This window comes from Eptatretus burgeri, chromosome 1 (assembly GCF_056783735.1).
Source record: "Eptatretus burgeri isolate ZD-2024b chromosome 1, Ebu_testis_v1, whole genome shotgun sequence".
NCBI classification, from domain to species: Eukaryota; Metazoa; Chordata; class Myxini; order Myxiniformes; family Myxinidae; genus Eptatretus; species Eptatretus burgeri.
Window position 1 is genome coordinate 109,088,077 of NC_140961.1, and position 14,286 is coordinate 109,102,362.

The 14,286-nt window shown below is 43.5% G+C and overlaps 1 protein-coding gene across 7 annotated transcripts in view; it reads left to right on the forward strand.

Annotated features, from left to right (window-relative positions):
- Nucleotides 1–14,286, forward strand: part of ANKS1A (ankyrin repeat and sterile alpha motif domain containing 1A) — a 178,563-nt gene that overhangs the window by 93,703 nt on the left and 70,574 nt on the right. For all 7 annotated transcript variants that reach the window (XM_085894384.1, XM_085894410.1, XM_085894428.1 and 4 more), the window contains exons 12-13: nt 1,294–1,414; nt 13,423–13,934. In XM_085894384.1, coding sequence (XP_085750510.1) covers nt 1,294–1,414; nt 13,423–13,934 — 633 coding nt within the window. The remainder of the gene's footprint in view (nt 1–1,293; nt 1,415–13,422; nt 13,935–14,286) is intronic.

Consider the following 14,286-nt stretch of genomic DNA (forward strand, 5'->3'; position numbering starts at 1 on the left):
CTGCCTGTCATCCTTCCGAGGTCGGCAAAATGAGTGCCAGCATGCTGGTATACTGTGTCGGAGTGGCGACCCGTCCAGGATTGTGCCCAACAGCCAAGGAGGCTGTTTAGGCAGCACCAACGCTCTGCACAGAGTATGGTCCCGATGGATGGATGGAAATCAAGCAATTTAAATCAGAAAGCATCTCAAAATGCAAAGCCCTGTCCACGTCCGCTTTGTGTTCGAACTAAACTTGACAAAAACAACAACACTTAATTAAAATTAAAAAAAAAAGTAAATGATATCAGTTTGTTTTCTCCAAATTCTCATAATAAAGGTTTGTTAAAAAATTGATGACAAAAGCTCAAAAAAGCGATGGCCTTTACAGACGCATTGACACAGACACACACACACACACACACACACACACACACACACACACACACACACACACACACACACACACACACACACACACACACACACACACACACACACACACACACACACACACACACACACACACACACACATTGACACACATAGACAGACACACAGACAGACACACGCTTACAAAACTCTATCTCCCATTGTGGGGGCAGATGGGATAACTATCCGAAGGGGGAAGGGTGGGGGAGAGGGGTGAAAGGAATGGGTGGAAGTGTGTATGTATGTATACACATACAGAAAATAGTGTGCATTGTGTTATTTTATAGCTTGCATTGTGTTGCACAGTTCTACTTTTAATACCAATCGTGCGTTTGCTTTAAATTTTGTTGAATATTTCAATCCCTGGATTTTATTCACAGCTAAATATATTGAATGTTTTACATGCCATACATTACAATCATTTTGTTACGGCATCTCGCCATCCCTTGTTCTCTCCGCCTTGCGTCCTTAATGTATGTTCAAACATTATATATATAAAAAAATACCCGGACTCTAATATGCTCTGCTGCATTGCAACCTCATTTTACCCCACTTGTACTTCCTGCTATGAATAAGCTGGGACGTCTTGGGGATGAGAGCATTGCATTGCCTTTTGAGCATTGAGGTATCAAGGTGATCTCAGGTTTTGCTGTAATTTTAATTTCATGTTGATTTTTTTTTTTTCAGTTCTTTTCGTACTTCGACTTTGGTCGTTGCTTTGATTCCCTGCATGGACAGATGATGCAATAGTTTGTGTTTTATTTTTCTTCTTTTTCTTTCTTTCTTTCTTTCTTTTTTAATTATTTTCTTTTCCCAACAAGCTTGCATGTACAGGTGATGGAATTTTAATCAGGATGCCCCACTGATTTGCGATGTCATCCTCAGCCTCGTCAGCGGATGACTCTCACGATGGAACAAGGAGGTCCGTCTGGGAGGAACGATCATGAGAGCGATGACACAACTTGTGCTGATCGGACACTGAATGCAGAGAGCACCAGCTTTGCAGGTCTTGCACATCCTGCTTTAGTTTTGCTTGCCTAGACACAGATTGATTGCCGACATCTTGAGTTCCTCAAGTTGGCGTGCAAGATTGAGCAGGAAATGTTCATAATCCGTTTATTATGATTATTTTTTTCATTAATTCTTGTGAATGTGTTATTCTTTCTTTCTCTCTTACAAAAACATTGTATTGTAATTATTTATTTATTTTACTCTCACCTATATTGTTCCTCTGCCTGATGTTAACCTGATTCTCATTCTCCCATTGTGAGCACATTATCCATTGGCTAACTGTTTGATGAATCCTAATTTCTGAAAAATAATTGAATTCTAAGAAAATTGTATCTTTATCCTCAAAACAATAATTCGCCCATCAGTCTGCAAAGTGAGGGATGGGGTTTTGCAATCACTTCTGTCTGGTCTGTCTGTCCCTGTCTCTCTGTCTGTACCATAATATATATATATATATATATATATATATATATATATATATATATATATATATATATATATATATATATATATATATATTTTTTTTTACCATTTGAGCTTTTGTCAACAAATTTTCAACAAATTGTTATTATGAGATTATGGAGAAGACTAATAAAAAATTTGGTCAAAATGTCAAAGGGTTTGGTAACTTTGAGTATAAATAGCCCTTAATTATCCCGTGCACCGCAGCGTGAGACGGCCGGGTTTTGGAATCGCTTCAGTGTTCCTTTATTTTGTCCGCTTTCATTTTGGAATTCTTTCGACTACACTGATTTAACTTTTGTCATCAAATTTTCAACAAACTTATGAGACTACAATGGCACTGAGTAAAGCACATACAGAATCTCTGCCACGCTGAAGAGTTTTTTTTTTGTCTTGTATCCCACGAATGGACCAGATCTGGATTCATACCTGAACCAAAATATAATTGGCTTGTTCTTGTCACCTAACCAACTCAAGAATTTTGTCATAACTCATCCACAACTTTTTGAAATATGCTAAACTGTATATCATTTTTTGCTGTCATCTCTCAATGGTGAAGAATCGTTTAAAAAAAAAATGTTTTTAAACTCTCGGATCCGGATCTGGATCTTCACCAAAATCGAATCATTTCATCCGTGTCACACCCAACCTGTCCGCCAAATTTCGTCCAAATCCGTCCACAACTTTTTGAGACATCTTGCCCTATATATTGTTTAAGACCCTCTCTCTCTCAATGGTGTAAAATCACTTGGTTATAGTAGCTGGATCCCGATCCAGATATTCACCAAAATCTATACAATTCCTCCTAAATACACCCGACCTGTCCAAATTTCGTCCAAACCCATCTACAACTTTTTTGAGATATCCTGCTCACAGTCCAACAGACTGACAGACACAAACAGACAGTGGTGAAAACATAACCTCCATCCACTTTCATTGGCTGATGTAAAAATGGTAAGAACTTGTTCTGTACATTGACTGTGTAGATTGATAAACTGAAAAAGGTTTTGGCTACAACAAGGTTGAGGGACAAACTGTGCTTTTTCTGTCTCGACAGTTGTGTTGTACCAATACCTTCTTTGTTCTTGTATTCTTCTTCTCCTCCTCTTCCCTTTATAAGGGGCGAGGTCCAATGGCATAGACTTCTACGATGCCTTGGCCACGATACTTCTCGACCTCCCTCTGAACTCGGCCAACTCTCTCCATTCTCCAACCACCCCTACCTTGCGGATATCCCTCCTCACACAATCCTCCCATCTCAACCGTGGTCTCCCTCTTTTCATCCTATCTTGCTCCCTCAATCTATCCGTTCTCTTTGCCATTCTCTCTTCCCCCATCCTCACCAAATGTCCAGCCATCTCATTCAGCATTTTACCAATATCCCCATTAAGCTCATCTGCACACCAATCTCCTCCCTCAGTTCATCCATTCTCCTTCCATCTACCCTCTTCACTCCCGCAATCCTCCTGACCCAGTTGTTCTCGCAAACCTGCAGCCTTTGTTGTTGTCTCTGTCAGTGCCACCGTCTCCAGACCGTAAGGGTAGACCGGCGTTACACACGACATCAGAACCTTCTCTTTCAATATATTTGATGTCTTTCTGTCTGCCATTACTCCCTCCACCCTCCTCTACACATGCGCACCCCCCTGAATCCTCCTCCGCACCTCTGACTTGGACGTACCATCCCCGGTCGCTGTTCCTCCCAAATACTCAAACCTACTTCCCGCTCTGATATCCTTCCCCTCTAACCTGACTTTCATTTATTTTCTCCGCTGCCCGACCCACATCACCTCGGTCTTCTCCATACTCTTATTCATCCCATGCTTCCCAAATGCCTCATTTCACTCCCCCAGTACTTCCTGCATCTCCCGCTCACTTTCCACAAAAACAGCCAGATTGTCCGCATACAGCATCATCCCCATATTACCCCTCAAGCTTACCTTCCTGCATACCAGCTTCATCACCATGATAAGCATGAGTGGACTGAGAGAGCTTTCTTGCCTCAAACCAATGTTCACACTGAACTTCTCAGACATCCCAGGATCAACCAAAACTCTTCCCTTCATTCCCTTGTACATCCCTTCCACCAAATGAACTTCTGTTTCCAGCATTCCCATCCATCCATCTCAGTGTCGCCATCACCATCTGTCTCGGGACAGTGTCCTCTGGTTTCTCCAAGTCCCCATCTCACCTCGCCCCTCCAACCTCTTCTTCACCAGCTGTCTTGGCATGGACATCCCATTCATCGTCCCGCTACCCTTTCTAAACCCTTGCTGCTCTTCTCCGATCTCAATCTCCACACTCTTCCTTATCCTCTTGTTCAGAATCCTCTCCAGCACCTTCATTACATAACTAAGGAGCGAAATGCCCAAGTACTTCCCTGGATCTTGAACATCGCCTTTCCCCTTCCATCTCGGCACAATTAACCCTCTCCTCCACTCATCCAGAATTGAACCCTGTCTCATACATATATTCAACAACTTCTTCGTCCAACTGACTCCAACTTCTTAAACTGCAACACACCTCATCAATGCCTGATGCTCTTCCCTTCCTCATCCTCTTCAATGCCAGCCACACTTCCTCCTATGTGATTTCCACCAACTCCACTTTCCCCTCTACATAACATGGTAGTCCCAGATCACCGTTGCTTCCTTCCCAATTCAACAGCTCTTTGAAATACCCTTCCCACACCTTCAATACTGCCCCCTCTCTGCCACTATATCTATTTATATGCCTCCCACTGTAGAACAGGGAAAGGCTTAAAGCATAGCTGTTGCAGGATTTGTTTCTACAATTGGTGCCCTAGTTTAGATACCTTGGAGTTTACTCAGAGTACAGTCGGTGAGCAGTGAGTGTAGATTTTGGGATTTTCACCAGAAGGGTTTTTTGGGGGGGGTGGGGGGGGCAAACCATGTGCACCCAGCGGAAACCTGCACGACCCCATGCGGATGCCTCCGAGTTTCGAGGTGATGTGTTGGTATAATGTATGAACAGGATATCAGCGCCGTGCCATAGTGTCAGCATGCTTCTTCAGTTGAATTTAATGTTCCTGGCTGTAAACCTACTGATCGGTGATCAGCAGGGCAGAGACAACGTGCTCACGTGGCAGGCGACACATTGCTGACAGGTCGTGCAGCAAGTGCTGTGATGGGACTCAAGCTGTGCCCTTCTGCCTCATCAAGTTGGGCGGGGGGGCACCCTAGTTTAGATACCTCCAACTTCTTAAACTGCAATTATCATTAAACTGAAACACACCTCATCAATGCCTGATGCTCTTCCCTTCCGATTCAGTTATATACAGGTCTACAGAAAGTCTACACCCCTCTTTCAAAGTTTTCACCTTTGCTTGCCTTGCAGCATGGAATTGAATTGCATTAAATCACTTTTCCCACCTTTGTTGACACATCGTAACTCACAACTTCCAAGTGAAAAACAAATTCTACAAATTTCAGAAAATTAATGCAAAAACAAAACTAGAATATCTTGGTTGGATAATATAAGTGTCCACACCCATAAGTTAATACTTGGTGGAAGCACCTTTGACAGGAATTATAGATGTGAGTCTGTTGGGATAGGTCTCTACCAACTTTGCCCACCTTGATTGGGTAATATTTACCCATTCTTCAGAACAAAACTGTTCAATCCCAGTCAAGTTGCGTGGGGAGCGTTGTCGGACAGCAATCTTCAAGTCATGCCGCAGATTTTGGATTGGATTTAGATCGGGGCTAAGACTGGGCCACTCAAGGACATTTATGTTTTTGTTCCTTTGTCACTCCATTGTAGCTTTGGCTGTGTGCTTTGGGTCGTTGTCATGTTGAAAGGTGGATGTGACCAGTCTTTTCCATAAAGGCCTGTAGCTCTTTCCAAGTTGCCAGTGGGCTCTTGGTGGCCTCTCTGATCAGTCTCCTCCTTGATTGGTCATCCAGTTTGGGGGAACAGCCTGATCTAGGCAGGGTGTTGGTGAGATTTTATCGTGACCTTATCATGTAATGTTGCATTGTGGCAAGTGAGCATTTTTATTTCGGGATCCAACATCCCTAAGATTTTTCTCTAACTTAGGGATCCAATATTTTCATTCGGGACCAGGTCACTCTGCCCTGGATATGCTGCTTCTGCTCTCGCAACAATGGATGGAGATCCTCAATGCTAGACATGAAATCAGTCATTTCACGAGACATATCGTGTGCTTTCGAAACGGTCTGGCACCCTGACCTGCTCACCAAACTCTCTTCCTATTATGTAGTATCCGAGGACATCTCCACTCATGGTTTGCAGACTTCCTCTCCTGTCGGAGCTAGTGTGTGGCCCTTAATGGAGTTCTCTCATCCCCTCTTCCTGTCCAGGCTGGAGTTCCTCAAGGCAGTGTTCTGAGCCCTGTTCTTTTTCTGGTTTTCATCAATGATCTCTCTGACTCTGGAAAATCCTCTTTATCTCTTTGCTGATAACTCCATCCTCTGCCGTACCATCTGTCATCGCTCAGATCAGCAAGCCGCAGCCTCTTCACTCTCTGCAGATCTGGATAAAATCACAAGCTGGTTGAGCATGTGGAACATGTCTTTCAATCCCGACAAATCTCACACTCTCACTATGTGTCTCCGAAAGGACCGTCTGGAACCCCCTGCCCCCCGCCCCCCACCCCAATCTACTTTCTCAACAATCCTTTGGAAGAAGTTCTTTCATTCAACCTTCTGGGTCTCACGATCTGCCATGGTCTTTCCTGGGAAAGCCAAATGTCAAAGCTGGCCTTCAAAGTCAGTCACCGACTGGGCATCCTCCGCCATGCAAGGTCCTTCCTTGGCACACCTGAGCTCCTGACCACATACAAAACTTTCGTCCACAGCTCGATGGAGTACTGCTCTCCCATCTGGGCTAGTGCTCTTGCCTCTCACCTTTCTCGGCTTCACACTGTGGAAACCAAGGCATTTCTGATCATTGTTTTCTCCCACGATGAGGCTGAGTCTTTGGGTCTCTCACTCCCTCACCACAGGTTGGTCAGTTGTCTTTTTGTCTTCTACTGTCTCCTCCCCGGCTTGACACCCCTTGCTCTGTCTAAGATGTGTCTCCCCTCCCCTCCCCCCCCAATATTTCCGCAGGGCACACAAGGTCCGCCAGCAACCCCCTTTTGGTAAAACCACAAAAATCAAGAATCACTGCTCACCTTCACTCTTTCTTTCCTCTTTTTCCAGTCTTTGGAACAAACTTCCACACTCTCTTAAATTTCACTCTTCCCTCCATGTCTTCAAAACAGCTGTTCACCACCATCTCTTACCTTCCCCCATCCAAAACCAGTCTTTTTTTTTACCCCCGCTAATCCACCCCAAACCCACCTCCTTCGAATTCCCTGCTTTCCTTTCTGAAAGTCCCTGTCATGTAAGGACCTGAAAGTCCCTGTAGTGTCCATCTTGTTTACCCTGTGTACCCATCCCCATCCGTCTCCCTTCCACAGATCTCCTCATGTCTCTGTTCCCCACTGTTTTTCCTTTCCTCTCCTGCCCCTTTTGTCTCCTGCTCCCCTTGTTGTACATCGTGTGTGTTAGCTCTCATACAAGCCTCGACAATGTATACAAGGAAAAAAAAGCAAAAAAAAGTACATAGAAGCAATGATCTCAATTCTGGGTAGGTCCACCTCCAGCTGCATTGCACCATCATCGCATTGACCATCTCAACACTCGGATCTGAGCCTCAGGAATGTCATTCCATGCTTGAATCAGCTCCCAACTCGTGGAGGTTCTGTGGCTGTGTTGGCAAGTTTCAACTGTGGTGAGCAATATTATCCAAGAGCTGTTCAATTGGATATAAATCTTGCAAAATGGCAAGCCAGGGTGTCATGGTATTAATGTTGGCATTTATAAGAATGGTCCTTGTTCATGTGGCCCTGTGAGCAGGAGCATTATTGTGCATACAGATGATTTTTGGACCATTATCTTGAAGGGTAGGCAACATGTTGGTGTAAGATCTCATGAATGTATCGATCTGTCCTCGGATTGCAATGGATGCGAATCAAGATGGTGCGAAAGGTTTCGGCAATACCATGTCACCTCATGGCACTGCCACGCCTAAGATTTTGACAACCTGTCCACAGGCTCTGGTATGTCGCTCATTGCGTCTTCTGTGGACTTGGGCATGGCCATCATGCCTTTCAAGGAGAAACCTGGATTAGTCACTGAACATGACATTTGCCCATTGCCTCCCATGTCCATCGAACATGCTGATTTGAGCACTTGTAAGCATTCCTTTGTTGGATGTGTCGATGCTGAGTGTATTGACTAGGAAGTCTCGGATGCTGAACAGGTTCACCACATCATGTCGATGCCTCAAGACTGTGTTGACGCTTATCTTATGAGTTCCAGAGTGTATTTTCGGTACTCTGGCCAGTTTGAAACTGATTGCATGGATCGCTCATGTGAATGCATCAGTCATGAGCGGGAATCGTTATCCTGGAGACGCCCACTTATTGACATTTCTGATCTCTTGTTTATCCAGTGGTTTGATAGCCACCCTGCTTGAATGTTTCCATTCATTTGATTCCTCTCATTTTCTGACATGCGTTGCATTGTAATGAATTGTTTAATCATGTAATCATTTTGTTTTTTGGATGTTTCACATGCTGGTGTCTCAGAAGGACTGTTTCGAATTTGCTCAGAATGCTTCGTGTCACTTATAAAAAAAACTGAAGGGTGCATGAGTTTCACGTGCTGAAAGGTTATTGCACGAGGCAATTACGTTACGTGAAAATGTACAATCAGGTGTTCTGCACATCCCTCGTGCCAAAAAGGCACTTTGAATGAACGTTGGAACAGTCCTTCAACAATTACATTATCAATTCTACATGTTTGTGTTTGTGTTTGTATTTGTGTTTTTTTTATTAAATAGTGGAGAGTATACAATGGACAAATCAATGGGGGATCTTTATTTTGACTGGGATTCCAGCATCATGAACCACCAGAGCTCCAATGTGAACTCCAAACTGGCCTACTCAATTTTTTTTTTTAACTTTATTGACTTTATGGCCTTCTCTTCCTTTTTCACGACCACTTCTGTCATTAGTCGGGTAAATCTACAACAAAAAATAGCCTTACCCCCCAAAAATTGATACAAAAGGTTTTTTAACGGTTTTGGGTAGGGTTTGACCTCCAAAATAACATACTAAAAATCTACTCAAATCCACCTCCCAGAAAGGGCCTATTTTCAAGATGGCGTCCAAAATGGCCGCCGTGGGCTTAAATTGCCATAGAATGGGCACTAGTTGGCCTATATTTGCGATTTTTGTGTCAATTTCTATGTTTCGGAGGTAATGTTTCTATGTTTCTACATGCTGTAACTGAATGTCTGCCAATATTTGCTGCAGCTGGCCATTACAACTACCTGAAGTCTTCTTACTTGTATCTTCAAGAAATGACAGAGCTAGAACAGAATCATCCAGATGTCTTCCGCAAGTTTGCAGATGGATTCCATGTCATCCGATGGAGTAATCAGTTCTGGGCGGGTCTAAGCCCTGATCTTGTCATCGAACAGACTTTGATGAGATCCCTGAAGGGCACTGGTGGCCTAACACGTGGAAGTGGGATGGGTGAAGAACAACGGTCTCTATGGACAATGTCAAAGACGGTCACGTCGGAATATAACAGTGCGATGCAGGAATTCACTGATCTTTTGTACACGACTAGTGAACAACACAAGGAATCTAGTGGCGCAAGGATGGAAAGAGATGCTTCTGACCTAGCCAAAATCAATTCAAAACTCAGTGAATGCTCTCCGTTTTCTCCAGATCCCTCACTAAGAAATGTTGTGACTGGAGTGGTGGCCGCGTCGGATGTGAATGTCCACGAGCATAAGTCTGTTGGCGAGAAGATTATGGAAAGTATGGTCAATAAACCCGCTTTCACATCTTCCTTCAAACGAAAAGACAGAGCCAAAACACTTGGAGATGTATCTTCAGTCAAACTTGGTCCAGACAGAGCAATTGACCCTGCTCTACTCTTTCAAAGATTTCTTGTTGTGTCAAAAACAGGAGACATTTCGTTGGAAGATGTCATGGGCTATGAGCTGAGCCCATTTCCCCCTGCCCTGTTTGAGGGTATAGGTATTTTCAGAAAGGCTGACAAACCTCAATTAGTTCAAGCTATCAGAGACCATTCTGCCAAAGTGTCAAATGATACCGTGTCTGACTCTGTTCCCTAAACTGAGCACTATGTTCTTGATGGTGGCTCCTTGCTGCATCATTTGTCATGGACAGCCGGGACAGTTTCAATGTGATAGCCAAGTCGTATGCTGACTTCACTATTCGTCACTATGGAAAAGCAACAGTCGTTTTTGATGGTTATGATGATGGACCATCTATTAAGGACAATACACACAAGCGCCGTGGCCATATTGTTCATCCCGAAGTCAGCTTCACACCTGGAACAGAATTCTCTGGCAAAAAGGATGAGTTCCTGTCCAGGAGCTCCAACAAGCAACAGCTCATCAACCTCATCAGTGAGGAAATGAAGAAAATTGGCTTGAACATAATTCATGCACCAGGGGATGCCGATGTAGACATAGTAAAAGCGGCAGTGACATCGTCATACCAACAATCAACTACCCTGATTGGAGAAGATACAGATCTGTTGGTGCTATTATTGCATTACGCTAGCGTCGACAGCAAAGAACTGTATTTTCGTTCTGACAATTCATCCAGGAACTGGAAGGTGCACAATATCAACCAGCTGAAGGTATCATTGGGTGAAGAGCTATGCCCACATCTTCTCTTCCTTCATGCCTTCACTGGGTGTGACTCGACATCTCGAGTATTTGGAATTGGAAAAAAGTCAGCATTTCAGAAACTGGGCAAAGGGGGATTCAGCAATCAAGACTTGTGCAAACGCCTTCCTTGTCCCCAACCAAACAAGAGACATGGTCGTGGAAAACGGCAACAATGCCATGAAAGTATTATTTGGAGGACATCCCTGTGATTCCCTTGCCAAGTTGCGATATAATGTCTTTGTGAAGAAACTGGCTTCAGCCAAGTCGTTTGTCACCCCAGAATGTCTGCCACCAACAGCGTCTTCAACAAGGTTTCACTCTCTGAGAGTATACTATCAGATTATGGTCTGGATGGGGAGGAACGGACACTTGAAGGCAACAGACTGGGGTTGGAAACTGGAGGACAATAAACTAGTTCCAGTCATGTCAGACAAGGACACTGCTCCAGAAAAGTTGTTGAAGATGATCCGATGCAACTGCACAACTGGCTGTAGAACAAGTCGCTGTAGCTGTAGGGGATACGGTCTGCCATGCCACAGCGTCTGCGGACCCTGTCAACTTGATACCTGCGAAAATCCTTTCAACAAGACAGTAACGGAGGACGAAGAGGAAGCATAGTTTATCTATGGTAAATGCTACTTCAATGAACGAACTTTCGTTGATGTTTTCGATTTACCCTAACTTGAAGGCATTTTAATTGAAAGTACGTTCTAGAGGAAATGGTGATCATTGTGAGAGACGATTAATTTATTACTTTCTAAATTACCAAAGCATATTTTTATTTATGTTATGCACAAGATGGTCAATTAATTCTGATCACTACACACGGGACAACTTTTCAGGTAGACACTATTTGACGGATTGGGCATGACCTCCAAAACATAGGAATAAACACAAACACGACAAATGTAGTCCATTTATTGCCTGTTTTAAAACAAGTACACGCCCATGGTGGCCATTTGGGGGGGGGGGGCATTTTGGACGCCATCTTGGATTTAAGGCCTTACCATCACTAGTCAACTCTGAAAATGATATCAGGTGATTTGTTGACCTCCAAAACATAGAAATCGACACATACATCACACAAGCACAGCATTTATTGACAATTTAGTAGCAAATTTATGCCCATGGCGGCCATTTTGGGGGGCCATTTTGGACGCCATCTTGAATTTAAGGCTTTTCCATCACTGATCAACTTTGAAAATGATATCAGTGGATTTGTTGACCGCCAACACATAGAAATCGACACATATATCACACATGCACGGTATTTATTGACAATTTAGTAGCAATTTTATGCCCATGGCGGCCATTTTGGGGGCCATTTTGGACGCCATCTTGGATTTAAGGTTTTTCCCATCACTGATCAGCCTTGAAAATGGTTTCATTGGATTTGTTGACCTCCAAAACGTAGAAATTGACACAAAAATCACAAATGTAGACCAGCTATTGCACATTTTATGGAAATTTAAACCCACGGTGGCCATTTTGGACGCCATCTTGAAAATAGGCCCTTTCCGGTAGGTGGATTTGAGTAGATTTTTAGTATGTTATTTTGGAGGTCAAAACCTACCCAAAACCGTTGAAAAACCTTTTGTATCAATTTTTTTGGGGTCAAACCACAAATTTACTCTACTACATAGTGCCGTTCACACCAAGCCGTATCTCATAGTTGGTACTTTTCATGGGCAGCCATACTTTCATGCTCCTGTGAGTAATTGCATGTTATGAATCGCACTCCAAACAAACCATTGTTTGGTGTCATAAAAAGTTGAGCCAGCTTAAATTCCCACAAAGAAAAATGTGTTGGCAAATTCATTGGATATGAATCTTCTCCTTCTCCTTCTCCTTCTCCTTCTCCTTCTCCTTCTCCTTCTCCTTCTCCTTCTCCTTCTCCTTCTCCTTCTCCTTCTCCTTCTCCTTCTCCTTCTCCTTCTCCTTCTCCTTCTCCTCCTCCTTCTCCTCCTCCTCCTCCTCCTCCTCCTCCTCCTCAGCTTGACTGCCTGCCAGGTAGTTATCATTTTGTTCAGGGACCTCTGATGCTGTGCCCCTATTTCAGTACACTGGTACTCATTTCACCAACCTCAGAAGGATGCCAGGCTGAATCAACCCCACCTGGTGTTAATTCAGCATCCAATGGGGTTCAAACTCAGGACCCTAAGATCCCAAGCCAGCCGCCCTAACCACTAAGCCAACACCAAGCTGCATGAAGCTTATCGGAAATGTGTAGCAATATTGTCTGGTTTCCTCTTGTCATCATGCTTGCTGGTTACAAACATGCATTCGACCTTCTTTTTCTGGTTTCATCCTTGACTTATTCCATTTCCTCTGTCAGCAATGGATTTAAATATGTGCTTCCAATTTTATTCTTCCATCCCTCTGGCAGTTCTGCCTCACCAGCTATTTGTGCTTCTTTTCTTTTTTTTTTTAAATACTAGCTTATCTTGCTTTTGGAATTACTTTCACAGCATTTTTTTTTGTACAGTGTTGAATACTCAATGTCTTTGAACCTGATTGTTAGTTTATAACATGTTATGTTCTGCATGTCATGTAGCATAATATATGTGCATCAGCATTCATTCTTTTTCTCTTGTTCCTCATCATCATATGAATGCATGTTTAAGGAACCTTGGATGCTCGTATTTTCCATTCTTGATCCTTTTATGATGCAAGTTTTTTTTTCATACAGCAGTAATCTTGTGAATGACAAATAATGACCTGTCCTGGTGATATATTCCCTTGGACACTACAAACGTGGAACTATTTGACGCCCTCTGTTTGCCCACGGGGATGCAGACCAAAGAGCGGAGAAGCTCCATGAAGAGGTGCCAGAGCAGTTTGAGGGGCTGCTCTACGGCTCATGCCCCAATGCAAAAGGAAAGACTGCCAAAAAACCCCAGATGTGCCACACCAAGGATTTTGCAGGTTGTAACATCAAATCAGAGGAGAAAAATGTTTCTGGTAATGCCATTGCACCTTGTTCTTACAAGACAGAGCTGCGAGCGAACCTGAGACAAACTGGAGTGCCACAAAAATTGCGGAGTACACACACGCAACAAAAGTTATCACAAAAGGCCATCACCCAACAGGCCTCACAGGAGATTACAAAGCCGATGCATCCTGTGCCTGATATGGAGGTTTTTCGTGGCTTTTCCAAATCTGACTCGGACCTCCTGATGCCAAATCCCTGGAGTCACAGGGACACTGCAGGAGCCCTAGTCTCCAGCTGTTCCCACGACAGCATCCACAATCAAAAAGTTCGAGGACGGGGCCAGCGTCCACCTTCTTTCCAGAAGGAGTGGGACGAGGTAAGATTTTTCCCCTCCCCTCACCCCCTCATCCCATCCATCTCAATAACCAATAAACTTTTAGATTTCCTTTTGAGAAATGTCCTTGTGACAAACACTAACAATTGAAATGGAATTGAAATTTCGAAAAATGAACATTGCGATGTTGGACATATTTTACCTCCGCCACCGAAGGTGAAGGAGATTGTGTTTTCACCACACCCTTTCTGTCTGTTTGATACTAACGAAATCTAAAGATTTCATAAGTATATTGATCGGTTTCGTCCTCTGTTTGTTTGTTGGGTAGTCGATCTCATCGAAAAAAAAACAAAATTTTTTTTTTGAGATTTGTTCTACCCTTACTATCAGTATT